This window comes from Ruditapes philippinarum, unplaced genomic scaffold (genome assembly GCF_026571515.1).
Source record: "Ruditapes philippinarum isolate M1 unplaced genomic scaffold, ASM2657151v2 ctg1117_1_1_1_1, whole genome shotgun sequence".
Classification (NCBI taxonomy): domain Eukaryota; kingdom Metazoa; phylum Mollusca; class Bivalvia; order Venerida; family Veneridae; genus Ruditapes; species Ruditapes philippinarum.
In genome coordinates, this window is record NW_026865414.1 from 11,470 (window position 1) to 27,773 (window position 16,304).

Consider the following 16,304-nt stretch of genomic DNA (forward strand, 5'->3'; position numbering starts at 1 on the left):
TATGATATGTGTTTCATTGCTGCTTATAAGCATATGATATGTGTTTCATTGCTGATAATACACAAATGATATGCGTTTCATTGCTGATAATAAACAATATATATGTGTTCCTTTGCTAATAATAAACATATGATATGTGTTTCATTGCTGATAATAAACATATGATATGTGTTTCATTGCTGATAATAAAAATATGATATGTGTTTCATTGCTGCTTATAAGCATATGATATGTGTTTCATTGCAGATAATACACAAATGATATGCGTTTCATTGCTGATAATAAACATATGATATGTGTTTCATTGCTGCTTATAAGCATATGATATGTGTTTCATTGCTGATAATACACAAATGATATGCGTTTCATTGCTGATAATAAACAATATATATGTGTTCCTTTGCTAATAATAAACATATGATATGTGTTTCATTGCTGAAAATAAACATATGATATGTGTTTCATTTGCTGATAATAAAATATGATATGTGTTTCATTGCTGCTTATAAGCATATTGATATGTGTTTCATTGCAGATATAATACACAAATGATATGCGTTTCATTGCTGATAATAAACATATGATATGTGTTCATTGCTGCTTATAAGCATATGATATGTGTTTCATTGCTGATAATACACAAATGATATGCGTTTCATTGCTGATAATAAACAAATTATATGTGTTCCTTTGCTAATAATAAACGAATTATATTTGCTTCATTGCTGATTATAAAAGTATCATATGTGTTTCATTGTAGATAATTAACATATCATATGTGTTTCGCAGTTGATAAAAGCAGATCATATGAGATTCACTGCCGATAACAAACCTATCATATGTGTCTCATTGCTGATTATGAACGTACCATTTGTGTTTCATTGTTCATACTAAACATATTATATGTTTTAATCGCTAATTATTAACATAATTATTATAAAAAAAATTTCATTATCATATGTGATTCATTGCTAAATATAAATAGATTATATGCCTTTCATTTCTGAAAATGATATATCATTTGTAATTAATTGCTGATAACAACATATCATTGAGTTTCATCGCTGATAATTAAAATAATTCATGTGTTTTATTGCTGATGATTGACATATTGTATGTGATTCATTGCTGACAATAAACATATTATATGTGTTTCAATGACTGCTATGAATTAAGGGTAAGTAAGCTGATAAGCACACGTTCAAAATTCATAAGATTATAGAACACCAGGTCGTAAGTCATAAGACCATTTCCTACATGTAAATCTATTGGAAAATTGGTAACGTAAAACATGACGTTTCTTGCTACACAAACATAAAATGATACAATTAAATTTGTCAATACAATTTTATAGGCAACTATATCATTAGAAACTATGATACATATAGTCTAACAAGGAAGAAAATGGAAGACGGATGATAAGGAGGTTGAACAAATGGAGAAATCATACAAGTTCTCACTTATCACATCCTGTGTAATCATACACTAATTAACATCCTATATATCCATGTTCTTACTTAAACTAATCGGGAACATGACTAGGACATACTCTTTACAACCATGAATGTCCCATACAGATGGAAATATTATATATGTACTATGCTCAATATGTAGATTGAATTTTAATACTTCATTATGCAATAATGAATTTACTTGCATTATGATATTAACATATACAAAGTCTCCTATAACTTTGCAGAGAGTGACAATGTGCCTTTCTTAATAATGCTTAATTATGCTTTTTATTTATGAAATTTTGTATATATACAGTATCACATTGATGAGACTATAATAGAATAAATAAAATAATATATTATTTGACTCGCAAAATCACTGCCAAAATAAATTAAATATTACATGAAATCTTTTATATAGAATAGTCTGACCATAACTTGAACATTTTCGTTTATCGCGCATGCGCCTTTTTATATCCTTAACGATAAGTAAACACAGGTATAATATCAGGTAAATTTCGTTGGTTTATATTATTTTTATTACTGCTAAATAGATTACACTTGCACCTTTTTTATTGTCGATTGGAAGCTTGAAATTAAAAGTTCAAATGTAGCAAATAGATTTTAAAATGAGAAAGTAACTAGATTATGGTTTTAATCGATTTTAAGTTTAAAGCTTCAAATATCAACCTTCAATCAATTCATGCGTATCATCGTATGTATACATAGTAAATATTATACAAAAGAATAGTAAATATAATACAAAAGAATAGTTAATATAATACGACAGAATATACATATTTCATTGTTAAAGACTTTTTAGAAAATAATGATAATGGCTACACAGTCTCTTTGTAAATACAGCCTAAACCTGTTTTGACCTATTAATTAGCACGAAGCAGGTATGTAACCTTTAAAATACAATATAAAGTGTCATAACCAAATGGAAGGCTGTTTTTTGTGTGTGTGTGTTTTTTTTTAAGAAAAGACCAACTTTGCTTGATCCGTAATAGGGAACGCATTTTCCCATAAAAAGTTTATTCTTTCTTTGTTTCAAGTTTGAAATATTCAGTAAGAATTTTATAGAGTTCAATAAATTTATTTTATTCAATGATAAATGATAACAATTAATATATTTGAGAAAGTCGTTTTAGGTATCAAAGTTAACTAAACGACTGTAGGCCGTTTTCGATATTTGTTTTTATCTGACCATAGTATTATTAATCAAAGCACTAAACATGCTGTTAGCGGCATCCAACACATTTATTCATAGACATAATTTAGTAGACTGCCTTATGGACGGTTTGACTAATTTAACAGACTGTTTTTTTCCTATTGTCGTACCATTAAGCCTAATTCTTACTGCCATTCTCATGAATATGTCGGCGACACTTTGCTAGTCTGGGCCAATTTAAACTGTTTAAATCAGAAAACATCTTATTATTTTAAAAATCATTAGAATACAATATCATATACATATATAATACCTTATCACAATAGAAATTTCATCCAATGACACATATCAGGGATTAATTTTAATTAGATTTGTATTTTTATTTCTTTGGCGGACATATTTAGACTTCTTCGGAAAAAAAATCAATTTTGTGATAACTGCTGATAAAGTAATTTCCAATGTGGTCTTATCCGGTCTCTCTAGATTGGAAAATACTAGACACAATATAATTACCCTAAAATTCAACTCCTCCAGGTGTTTACCTCGGCTTTTTCGTATTGGAATTGTAGTACATAAAGTCTTATACGATTTTGAAAGATAAATTCATATTTAAGACACCTAAAATAGTTGTTCTTCCTTCTCATGTGAAGTAAGAACTATGTTTGTTGAAACTCACTGAGACGATATTAAACTTCACTTAGAAGTCCAAGGCATTCAGAAAATAGATGGGCGCTGGGATCTTGGTATAAGAAAGTTTTACTTTGAGGCAGGCCTAGACATTAACTTTTGAATCAGGTTGTCCTATCGGGCAAGTAGTTTTTAAAACTACTTGCCCGTGACCTAAGACTTACTTGTCCTGACCTAAAAATGGTAAAAATGTATAAATCAGAAAAACAAACAAGCTCATAAATATTTTTTGTATTTAGTAGTTTTTCTAAAACATCGGTTCATCTGTTTATTCAATGTGAATATACTACGGTCATGTACATTTGTTGATATAGGAAACGGAAGGAAAAATATGAGCATGCGCCGCGGTAAGGAAATTCCCTGTTCAATCATCAAGTCAACAGCCGTAAACGAGTCTTCGTTTACTAAGTTCATAATGTTGTTATTTTAGATTAAACAATAAATCATTTTTAATGCAAAAACTTTATTTAACAATTATATTTTAAGATCAATATGATTATCTACATATTTTCAATGATATCTTTACATGCAAACATCAAAATTTAAACAACAGCATAACCCGGGAATTACCTTGTACAAAATTAGATATAGTCTATTATTAGAACAGAGAATTACCTTACCGCGGCGCATGCTCATATTTTTGCTTCCGTTTCCTATATCAACAAATGTACATGACCGTAGTATATTCACATTATTGATAATAATTCATGGTGTATTTTTGTTTTAAAGATGTTTATAAATGAAAAGATGTTATTTCTATTCATTTTGTACATGCATTTTGTCAATGATGCTTTTTATTTTCACTTGCCCTGTCGGACAAGTGCTTTTCAAAATAACTTGCCCGGACCAAACTTTTAGTTGTCCCGGGCAGTCGGACAACCGTTAATGTCGAGCCCTGATTTACCTCTAGGTAAACCAAGTAATCCGTAGCAGACAACAGAAAACAAAAGCTAATGATCAATGAACAAGTGAATAAAACATTTAGTTTTAATCATTTCTTCGTTTTCTATATTTACTTAGTGCTGTCCCGTCCAATCAAGCACACATTTGGGAATATGTAGTAAGGGGAACAAAAGGTAACAGTAAATTTTCTTTGTTCCTATTCATTCCGTAAATCAAAATTGACATTGGTAAAAATATATGATCCAGATGTGCACTATAACATGAAAGAGAAACTAGGTCAATCGGGTTGAATGTGTAGAGGGGTGGTGTTCTCTAAATTGGAGTGTTGAAGTATGTAGGCGGAAAAGTGTGTTATCCCGAAAAGTTTTGCGAAGCAATATCATACGTTCTTATACATGTATAACATAAGGGACAATCTTTTCAAATCATTTTAATCTAAAATCATTAATAAACCATTTATACTATCTCATACTGCACGTTAAATGACTAGGTCACCATGTGAGGGTTGTATTGACTATCTCATACTGCACGTTAAATGACTAGGTCACCATGTGAGGGTTGTATTGACTATCTAATACTACACGTTAAATGACTAGGTCACCATGTGAGGGTTGTATTGACTATCTAATACTACACGTTAAATGACTAGGTCACCATGTGAGGGTTGTATTGACTATCTAATACTACACGTTAAATGACTAGGTCACCATGTGAGGGTTGTATTGACTATCTCATACTACACGTTAAATGACTAGGTCACCATGTGAGGGTTGTATTGACTATCTAATACTACACGTTAAATGACTAGGTCACCATGTGAGGGTTGTATTGTGTGTTAATGTTTGGCTATGGATGAATACAATACTGTTTATGTTATATGATTATTTAAGTACACACTGACTTAATAATTTAAGAAAACACTGACTTAATAATTTAAGAAAACACTGACTTAATAATTTAAGAAATCACTGACTTAATAATTTAAGAAAACACTGACTTAATAATTTAAGAAAACACTGACTTAATAATTTAAGAAAACACTGACTTAATAATTTAAGAAAAAAATGACTTAATAAATTAAGAAAACACTGACTAAATAAGAAAACACTGACTTAATAAGAAAACACTGACTTAATAAGAAAACACTGACTTAATAAGAAAACTGTAAGGAAACACTGACTTAATAATTTAAGAAAACACTGACTTAATAATTTAAGAAATCACTGACTTAATAATTTAAGAAAACACTGACTTAATAATTTAAGAATCACTGACTTAATAATTTAAGAAAACACTGACTTAATAATTTAAGAAAACACTGACTTAATAATTTAAGAAAAACAAATGACTTAATAAATTAAGAAAACACTGACTTAATAAGAAAACACTGACTTAATAAGAAAACACTGACTTAATAAGAAAACACTGACTTAATAAGAAAACACTGACTTAATAAGAAAACTGTAAGGAAACACTGACTTAATAATTTAAGAAAACACTGACTTAATAATTTAAGAAATCACTGACTTAATAATTTAAGAAAACACTGACTTAATAATTTAAGAAAACACTGACTCAATGATTTAAGAAATCGTTGACTTAATAATTTAAGAAAACACTGATTTAAAAATTCAAGAAAACACAGACTTAAAGATTTAAGAAAACACTGACTTAATAATTTAAGAAAAAAAAATGACTTAATAAATTAAGAAAACACTGACTTAATAAGAAAAAACACTGACTTAATAAGAAAACTGTAAGGAAACACTGACTTAATAATTTAACAAAACACTGACTTAATAATTTAAGAAAATACTGACTTCATAATTCTACTAAACACTGACTTCATAATAATAATTTAAGAAAACACTGACTTAATAGTATAAGGATTCAATGACTTAATAACTCAAGATGTCACTGTTTGATATTTGTAGAATGGCAACGTTAGATGAAGAGAGGTATTTGAGACATATATGGTTGCTTGGCGAGGGAGGTTTGTTTGTATTAAGAGGCTTGATATCGAGAGAAGTGACAAATAGTGGCAGTACGCTAGACAATCTTCTGCAGAATGGGCGAGCTTTATTTCGGAGTATTCTAAGAGAACAAAATCAACATCTTTTTCCGTCTTCTACGACAGTTAATGCAGATATATACACTTGGGATATGTCGCTACTTTTGTGTGTGTTGAAAAGAATGTTTTGGTCGAGCCTATCTCTTGCAGAAAAAGCATCTATACGTACACTGAAGACCTTTCGAGATGATTTCCAAGGACATCCAACCATAATGACTATGAGTGAATCAGACTATTCTATCAATCGGCAACTACTAGAACAATCTTTACGACATATTTCGTCGAAAATCAATGCAAACGTAGAAATAGAAGTTATCATAAACAGAACAGCATCCGGTAATATTGATGTACAGTCAGCTTTTAAACACATCAAAGAGATACATGATTTTAAAACAAGTTTCCTGTGTGCCCTAGAAGACAAGTTCCAACAAATAACTCCGAAACTATCTTCCATAGACACAACTACTACTGCCATTCAAGGTAATATGCTCATGTATCAGTTGTTTTTAAAATACTTTACAAAGTTGTATACTGTATTTATTGATAAATACTATTGTAATGGAGCTTTGAAAACGTTTAGATAAGAAAACACATTTTTTTAATTATCAGAATTGAAAAACAGAAGTGTCGTACGTTTCTTTGAAAATTTAAGTAAAATTAGTTTGTGCAAAATATAGTTAGGATTCTGTAATGTAGAAGTTTCTTATGGTTGAATTAGAAAGTACATTGAAATATACAAAAATAGACTTATTCAAAAGCTTGAAGTCGCCTCTTACGTTTATAGCAATAAATGCGTGTTTTTTACCCTTTATAACTGTTTTTTTTAAAGAAAAACAAGAACGGATTATCCGGTCACTGACAGAACTAAAAAACTTGAACGTTCAAAAAACGAAACACGAGTTTAAACGAGGTAAAATAATTTACTTATTTTGTGTTAAGATATCTTTCTCAGATGAACTTCATAATAAAATGTATGATGGTTTACCATGTGATACAAATTTATTCTCCCTAACAATTTAGATCCTAGCTTAATATAACTTCACATGACAGAGCTAATCAGGGTACTACAGTTAGATCATAATTCAATATAACTTCACATTACAGAGCTAGTCACGGTACTACAGTTAGATCCTACTTCAATATAACTTCACATTACAGAGCTAATCAGGGTACTACAGTTAGATCATAATTCAATATAACTTCACATTACAGAGCTAGTCACGGTACTACAGTTAGATCCTACTTCAATATAACTTCACATTACAGAGCTAATCAGGGTACTACAGTTAGATCCTACTTCAATATAACTTCACATTACAGAGCTAATCAGGGTACTACAGTTAGATCCTACTTCAATATAACTTCACATAACAGAGCTAGTCACGGTACTACAGTAAGATCCTACTTCAATATAACTTCACATTACAGAGCTAATCAGGGTACTACAGTAAGATCCTACTTCAATATAACTTCACATTACAGAGCTAATCACGGTACTACAGTTAGATCATACTTCAATATAACTTCACATTACAGAGCTAGTCACGGTACTACAGTAAGATCCTACTTCAATATAACTTCACATTACAGAGCTAATCAGGGTACTACAGTTAGATCATACTTCAATATAACTTCACATTACAGAGCTAATCACGGTACTACAGTTAGATCATACTTCAATATAACTTCACATTACAGAGCTAGTCACGGTACTACAGTAAGATCCTACTTCAATATAACTTCACATTACAGAGCTAATCAGGGTATTACAGTTAGATCCTACTTCAATATAACTTCACATTACAGAGCTAATCACGGTACTCTTATTAGATCCTACTTCAATATAACTTCACATTACGGAGCTGTTTTTATTGTTGTTTCATTTTACGCCTTTTTCCATCCAACAGTACTTCAGTCATATAGGCGGGTAGTTTCCTAACCATCGTTCCTGGAGAGTTACACCAGTACTAGACTACCTTCCTCCGCGCTAAACTACCAAAGCATCTCCAGGGGATCGAACCCACACCAGAGAGGTAACTGGATTAGATATCATCGACTCTAACCCCTCGACCACGGAGGCGGTCTCATTTCGGAGCTAGTCACGATACTATAATTAGATCTTAGTTCAATATAACTTCACATTACAGAGCTAATCACGGTACTATGTTTAGATCCTAATTCAATATAACTTCACATTACAGAGCTAATCACGATTCTACATACTGGCTGCGACAATGAGGAAAATAAGAAGAAAGCAACTGACGTACTATTTGACTTTGTCAAAATAATACAAAGTAAAAGCACATTTAGTGATGAAGAGGTCAAGGATATTATAAGAACAAGAATTGAATGGTATGGTAATGTGTCCTTAGATTTAATGGATGATGTAACAAAATGGTTTGGTGATATAAATGGACTTTCTGACACAATTCCTGGCTATCCGTATTTAGGAAGTATACGTGTACCAATTTACTGTACCTCAGTAACAGGCATACTACAATTTTTGAACTATTTGAATGGAAATCAATGCAGACATCGATTATCCAGCATTTCGTCTAGTATCAGCACAATGCTTGGTTTCACATGCTCATTTACATGGACTATAAATCCCGTGGATCTACAGAATGTCTTCCCTTCATTTTGTAAGTTACGATATTTTTATTGTTTTAAAGTTGAGAAAAAAAACTAAACAAAAAGAATAAATGTTACACGTTAAATTAACGCAAATGTATATACAAATGTGCACAAAAGTACAAATTTTGTATACTTTCAGAAACTTTTGTTTTGTTTAAATCATAGCTGTATCTTTTTATAGATTGTTTTTTTACAATTTCAAATCAAAGAATTTATTGGTAGATTTTGTCATGTATGCTACGTTGCACCACTTTCACATACTGAGCATTTGATGAAAACTATTATATGAAGTGAATCTTATAGATTGATAACGGACTGAAATGTAAAAACTTATGGATTTTAAATATTTTATGAAAAGTGAAGTTTTTCACCATTTCTCTTTAAACGACTAAAATAATGGTATGTAAATCCAAAAATACTCAAATTATATACCACCTTCGAAACAAAGACAGTAAAATGCTATACAACGTTCGAAACAAAGACAGTAAAATGCTATACAACGTTCGAAACAAAGAGAGTAAAATGCTATACAACGTTCGAAACAAAGACAGTAAAATATTATATACCGATAACATTTGGAAACAAAGACAGTTAAATATTATATAACATTTGGAAACAAAGGCAGTAAAATGCTATATAACCTTCGAAACAAAGACAGTAAATTGCTATATAACCTTTGGAAACAAAGACAGTAAAATGCTATATAACCTTCGTAACAGGACAGTAAATTGCTACATAACCTTCGAAACAAAGACAGTAAAATGCTCTATAACCTTTGGAAACAAAGACAGTAAAATGCTCTATAACCTTCGAAACAAAGACAGTAAATTGCTATATAACCTTTGGAAACAAAGACAGTAAAATGCTATATAACCTTCGTAACAGGACAGTAAATTGCTACATAACCTTCGAAACAAAGACAGTAAAATGCTCTATAACCTTCGAAACAAAGACAGTAAATTGCTATATAACCTTTGGAAACAAAGACAGTAAAATGCTATATAACCTTCGTAACAGGACAGAAAATTGCTACATAACCTTCGAAACAAAGACAGTAAATTGCTATATAACCTTTGGAAACAAAGACAGTAAAATGCTATATAACCTTCGTAACAGGACAGTAAATTGCTACATAACCTTCGAAACAAAGACAGTAAAATGCTACATAACCTTCGATACAAAAACAGTAAAATGATACATGACCTTCGAAACAAAGGCATTAAAATGCCATATATGCTTCAAAACAAAGACAGTAAAATGCTACATAACCTTCGAAACAAAGACAGTAAAATGATACATGACCTTCGAAACAAAGGCATTAAAATGCCATATATGCTTCAAAACAAAGACAGTAAAATGCTACATAACCTTTGAAACAAAGACAGTAAAATGCTACATTACCTTCGAAATAAAGACAGTAAAATGCTATATAACCTTTGAAACAAAGACAGTAAAATGCTATATAACCTTCGTAACAGGACATTAAAATGCTACATAACCTTCGAAACAAAGACAGTAAAATGCTACATAACCTTCAAAACAAAGACAGTAAAATGATACATGACCTTCGAAACGAAGGCAGTAAAATACCATATATGCTTCAAAACAAAGACAGTAAAATGCTACATAACCTTCGAAACAAAGACAGTAAAATGCTACATAACCTTCGAAACACAAACATAACCTTCAAAACAAAGACAGTAAAATGATACATGACCTTCGAAACAAAGGCAGTAAAATGCCATATATGCTTCAAAACAAAGACAGTAAAATGCTACATAACCTTCGAAACAAAGACAGTAAAATGCTTTACAACCTTCGAAACAGGACAGTGAAATATTATACAACCTTCGGAACAAAGACAGTAAAATGCTAAATAACCTTCGGAACAAAGACAGAAAAATACTACAAAACTTCGAAACAAAGACAGTAAAACGCTATACAACCTTCGAAACAAAGACAGTAAAATGCTATATAACCTTCGTAACAGGACTATAAAATGCTACATAACCTTCGAAACAAAGACAGTATAATGCTATACAACCTTTGAAACAAAGATAGTAAAATGCTACACAACCTTCGAAACAGGACAGTAAAATGCTATACAACGTTCGAAACAATGTCAGTAAAATGCTATATAACCTTCGAAACAAAGACAGTAAAATGCTATATAACATTCGGAACAAAGACAGTAAAATGATACATGACCTTCAAAACAAAGACAGTAAAATGATACATGACCTTCGAAACGAAGGCAGTAAAATACCATATATGCTTCAAAACAAAGACAGTAAAATGCTACATAACCTTCGAAACAAAGACAGTAAAATGCTACATAACCTTCGAAACACAAACATAACCTTCAAAACAAAGACAGTAAAATGATACATGACCTTCGAAACAAAGGCAGTAAAATGCCATATATGCTTCAAAACAAAGACAGTAAAATGCTACATAACCTTCAAAATAAAGACAGTAAAATGCTTTACAACCTTCGAAACAGGACAGTGAAATATTATACAACCTTCGGAACAAAGACAGTAAAATGCTAAATAACCTTCGGAACAAAGACAGAAAAATACTACAAAACTTCGAAACAAAGACAGGAAAACGCTATACAACCTTCGAAACAAAGACAGTAAAATGCTATATAACCTTCGTAACAGGACTATAAAATGCTACATAACCTTCGAAACAAAGACAGTATAATGCTATACAACCTTTGAAACAAAGATAGTAAAATGCTACATTATCTTCGAAACAGGACAGTAAAATGCTATACAACGTTCGAAACAATGTCAGTAAAATGCTACATAACCTTCGAAACAAAGACAGTAAAATGCTATATAACATTCGGAACAAAGACAGTAAAATGATACATGACCTTCAAAACAAAGACAGTAAAATGATACATAACCTTCGAAACAAAGACAGTAAAATGCCATACAAACTTCGAAACAAAGACAGTAAAATGCTATATATGCTTCAAAACAAAGACAGTAAAATGCTACATTACCTTTGAAACAAAGACAGTAAATGCTTTTTATTACATGCTTTTCGGTGGTTTATAGAAATATATCAGTGAAATAAAACTGGTAATTTCACTGCTTGAAACAGTGAAATTACCACTTTGATAATTTCACTGTTTTGAATTTAAGCCCCTTACGTTGTTTCAGTGAAATACCAGCGTGCACAGAACTGGGTACCAACTTAATGACGTGACGTCGTAAATGACGTCACGTTGTATTATTATTTGGCGCGCTTTTCATTCAGTATTAGGTTTAATGTCTTTTTAAAACGTTTCTTTGCATATAATAAAAAGAAAATTTGTTTAGTTTAGTGTAAGATCTAAATATATTTCACCTTGTGAACACCAAAAGTTCATATTTCACTCGTGGCTGCGCCACTCGTGAAATAAACCTTTTGGTGCTCACTCGGTGAAATATATTCCGATCTTACACCGAACTAAACAAATATCCTCTATATAACCTTTGAAACAAAGGCAGTAAAATGCTATATATGCTTCAAAACAAAGACAGTAAAATGCTTTATAACCTCCGAAACAAAGACAGTAAAATGCTATATTACCTTAAAAACAATGAAAGGAAAATGCTGCGTGACCTTCGGAACAAAGACGGTAAAGTACTATATAACCTTCGAAACTAAGACAGTAAAATGCTATAGAACTTTCAAAACAAAGACAGTCAAGTGCTATACTTTTTTGTTAGCAAAGACAGTGAAAAGCTTAAATTTTTTGTAAGCAATTGATAATAAATACTATTAATACAACATCCCTTTAAGACAGTAAAATGCTTTTCATATGCCCGAAAGAATTTCGGGCATATTATGTTATACCCCCTTGGCGTCCGTTCGTCCGTCCGTACGAACCCAGAGGTACTTGTGTGATTTGGAGAACAATGGGTAACAGTAAATTCTCTTTGATCCTATTCATTTCGTTTTTACTTGTGTGTCTTTTTTTAAGCATTGTGTGACTAAAAATGGCCAAATAGATCAAAGGAAAAGTCACATAAGTACCATTTTGTGAGAATGTCCGTCCGTCCTTTATCAATTTGGTTTCTGGAGCATAACGTAAGTTCCATTCGGCCCACAGTATTCAAACTTCATAGGACGATTGCCCATATTGGGTAGAAGACCCCTATTGATTTTGGGGTCACAAGGTCAAAGGTCACTATTACCGTAAAACTGAAAATGGTTTCCGGAACAAACTTAAGTTCCATTTGGCCCACAGTATTCAAACTTCATAGGATGATTGTCCATATTGGGTAGAAGATCCCTTTTGATTTCGGGGTCACAAGGTCAAGGTCAGTATTACCGTAAAACTGAAAATGGTTTCCGGACCATAACTTAAGTCCCATTTGGCCCACAGTATTCTTACTTCATAGGATGATTGCCCATATTGGGTAGAAGACCCCTATTGATTTTGGGGTCACAAGGTCAAAGGTCAAGGTCACTATTACCGTAAAACTGAAAATGGTTTCCGGAACAAACTTAAGTTCCATTTGGCCCACAGTATTCAAACTTCATAGGATGATTGTCCATATTGGGTAGAAGACCTCTATTGATTTTGGGGTCACAAGGTCAAAGGTCAAGGTCACTTTTAGCTAAATACTGAAAATGGTTTCCGGAGCATAACTGAAGTTCCATTTGGCCCACTGTATTCAAACTTCATAGGGTGATTGTCCATATTGGTTAGAAGACCCCTATTAATTTAAGGGTCACAAGGTTAAAGGTCAAGGTTACTATTAGCTTAATACTGAAAATGGTTTCCGGAGCATAACTTAAGTTCCATTTGGCCCACAGTTTTCAAACTGCATAGGATGATTGCCCATATTGGGTAGAGGCCCCTATTGATTTTGGGGTCACATAGTCAAAGGTCAAGGTCACTATTACCCTAAAACTGAAAGTGGTTTCCGCAGAATAACTTCCGTTTCATTTGGTCCACAGTATTCAAACTTCATAGGATGATTGTACATATTGGGATAAAGACCCCTATTGATTTTTGGGTCACACAGTCAAAGGTCAAAGTCACTATTACCGTAAAACTTAAAATGGTTGTCCATATTGGGTAGAAGACCCCTATTCATTTTGGTGTCACAAGGTCAAAGATCAAGGCTACTATCACCTTTAAACTGGAAACAGTTTTCACTCAATAACTCAAGCATTAATCAACCTACATCTGTAAAATTTTATAGGATTAACAGCTTTATACCCCTGACGTCTTTTCGTCCATCCGTTGTAGATTTTTACTTACAAAATAACAACTTGATGGTGGTGCTTTGAAAACAGCAACTGTATATATACACGAATGTCCTTCAGCTATAAAGGAGGATTGCTTTTTGAAGGAGGTAATACTGTATTTAATAGCCATGTTTTACAAATGATTCATCCTTACTAAAAGAAAAAGTACTTTCCGGCATATAATGCTCCGCCTAGCGGTGCTCTTGTTAACTTTTGTAAGCAAAGACAGTAAAATATTTGGTCATAAACCATGTTGTTATGTGATAATATATATTTATTTGCTAATTAGAATTTTTCTACTCAAGGTTTAAAATGCCGTTATTCTGACAAAGAGAAAACACAACCAACAGACAAAAAGGCAGGGCTGCAATCTAGCTTTCATGGAATACAAGAAGGTACTATACTCGTATCTAACAATACAAAATAAGATCATTATTAACGTACCTTGATCTGGAATCTTCTTTATTAATCGCAAGTGCATTTCGCCAGGGAGTAATACATTGTTACAGTAGTTAAATCAATGAGAGCCAAATACATGTTTTGACTCTATAATTTGACAATTCCAGATCCAGTTGTATAAAATAACGACTTTTTATGTACATGTACGGGTTTTAAGAAAACATTACTTAGTTTATAAAAAAAGCATGATAAATGACTGAGAACTTGAAATGCTTTTGATTAAGGTCTAATGCTTTGTAACTAGAAGCAAGGGAACGAAATTGGCTTCTATGAAACTTGAAATAAAGTTGGAGAAAACTATGAATTAAAAGTGAATTTCCGCCTTTGGCTTACTTTTCACCCGTTGCTTCTCTGAATAATAACATTTCTCTTATTATAGTGTATGGCAGTTGTATTACTGTACACTTATATTAAAGTTATTTTTGTTTTAGAGTAATATTTACAAGATGATAAAGATTTTACTAAATGATAACTTATTTTGCACTTTGCTTATAAACGACCTATTCTTACATACAGATCCATATAAAGAAGAAACAGAAATGCAGTTTGCTGAAGTTGTTCAACTGCCAAAAACGACCATATACGAAACACTGATGTCTGCCGAGACACATTCAATATTATGTGATGAAAAAGATCACAGGCGCTCAGATGTTATTGGTATCGATGTCTTACCGAACGGCTATATACTTATTGTATGTTTCTTTGACAAAAAAATATTGAAGTTGAATAAAAATTTTGAGGTTATAGCCGACTGCATTCTACCTGGTCACCCTAATGATGTGTGTTATATAGGTAACGGTAAAGCAGCTCTTTGTCTAGATTACGATGATATTGTGATTGTAGATATATCGAATTATCTTGTTGTTGGTGGGCTTTTGAAAATTCAAAAATCTTGTTCTTGTATAGCATGCTATGACAATTTATTATACATAGGTGACCGCAAAGGTTGCGTGTTTACATATTCCTTAGACACTTATTGTTTAGTACGCTGCTTACACAAGTGGAACAATTTTATGCATTCTCCGCGAGGAAATATTGCCATTAGCAAAGATGGACAGAATATTTTCATCAAATATGGTCAAGGTCTTCGGAAATTAGATATCCATGGAAACATTATATCAGCCTTTCAAATAGGGGAAAATAAAAGTCCTAGTCCATTTTGTGTTATTTATGATGGGACGATCCTTTCGTGTGACTTTTACACTTGCAACTTAAGACAGATTGAACATTACGACGGACTAGAAGTGAGACAAAAACAGATCTTTGAGGAGCCAAAACTAATATCATCAATGTGTTATGATAAAAAACATTCACGTTTGCTCATTGCAGACTGTTTAATGTGTGTACATGAATTCAAATTAGATATTTAGACAACACTATTTGTTTGTATTTGTAATAATAAACGAAAGGCATGAAATAAATAGACAAAATGATGTCATTTATATTTTGCAGGAAGATATCTAACATGGTCTTAGGGGTGAGTTTGGTCACGGTCTCTACAATGTTGAAATAGATTTTTACACTTTTACAGGCGTAGATTGTTCGGACAAAGTCCGTCTGAGAACGGTTTTTCTTTAGGTACAATTTACAGAAAAGTAGGGTTATCATTTGTCATTTCAAAATTAACTGAAATCAGGGAATGTCATTGGCCATCAAAAATAAG

At 31.9% G+C, this 16,304-nt stretch overlaps 1 protein-coding gene across 1 annotated transcript; it reads left to right on the forward strand.

Moving 5' to 3' along the window:
• The first annotated feature begins 1,940 nt into the window (after positions 1–1,940).
• Positions 1,941–16,057, forward strand: LOC132728932 (uncharacterized). The gene is made up of 6 exons (XM_060714658.1): positions 1,941–1,965; positions 6,153–6,769; positions 7,119–7,199; positions 8,491–8,931; positions 14,488–14,577; positions 15,158–16,057. The coding sequence occupies exons 2-6, from the start codon at positions 6,154–6,156 to the stop codon at positions 16,009–16,011; spliced, it is 2,082 nt and encodes a 693-aa protein (XP_060570641.1). The 5' UTR covers positions 1,941–1,965; position 6,153; the 3' UTR covers positions 16,012–16,057.
• Positions 16,058–16,304: the final 247 nt, after the last annotated feature.

Excerpts from the sequence above, each read along its gene's own strand:
- LOC132728932 (XM_060714658.1), top strand. The coding sequence starts at position 6,154 with ATGGCAACGTTAGATGAAGAGAGGTATTTGAGACATATATGGTTGCTT. Across the intron at positions 6,770-7,118 it reads AACTACTACTGCCATTCAAG|AAAAACAAGAACGGATTATC; the intron begins GTAATATGCTCA and ends TTTTTTTTAAAG. Across the intron at positions 8,932-14,487 it reads GAATGTCTTCCCTTCATTTT|GTTTAAAATGCCGTTATTCT; the intron begins GTAAGTTACGAT and ends TTTCTACTCAAG.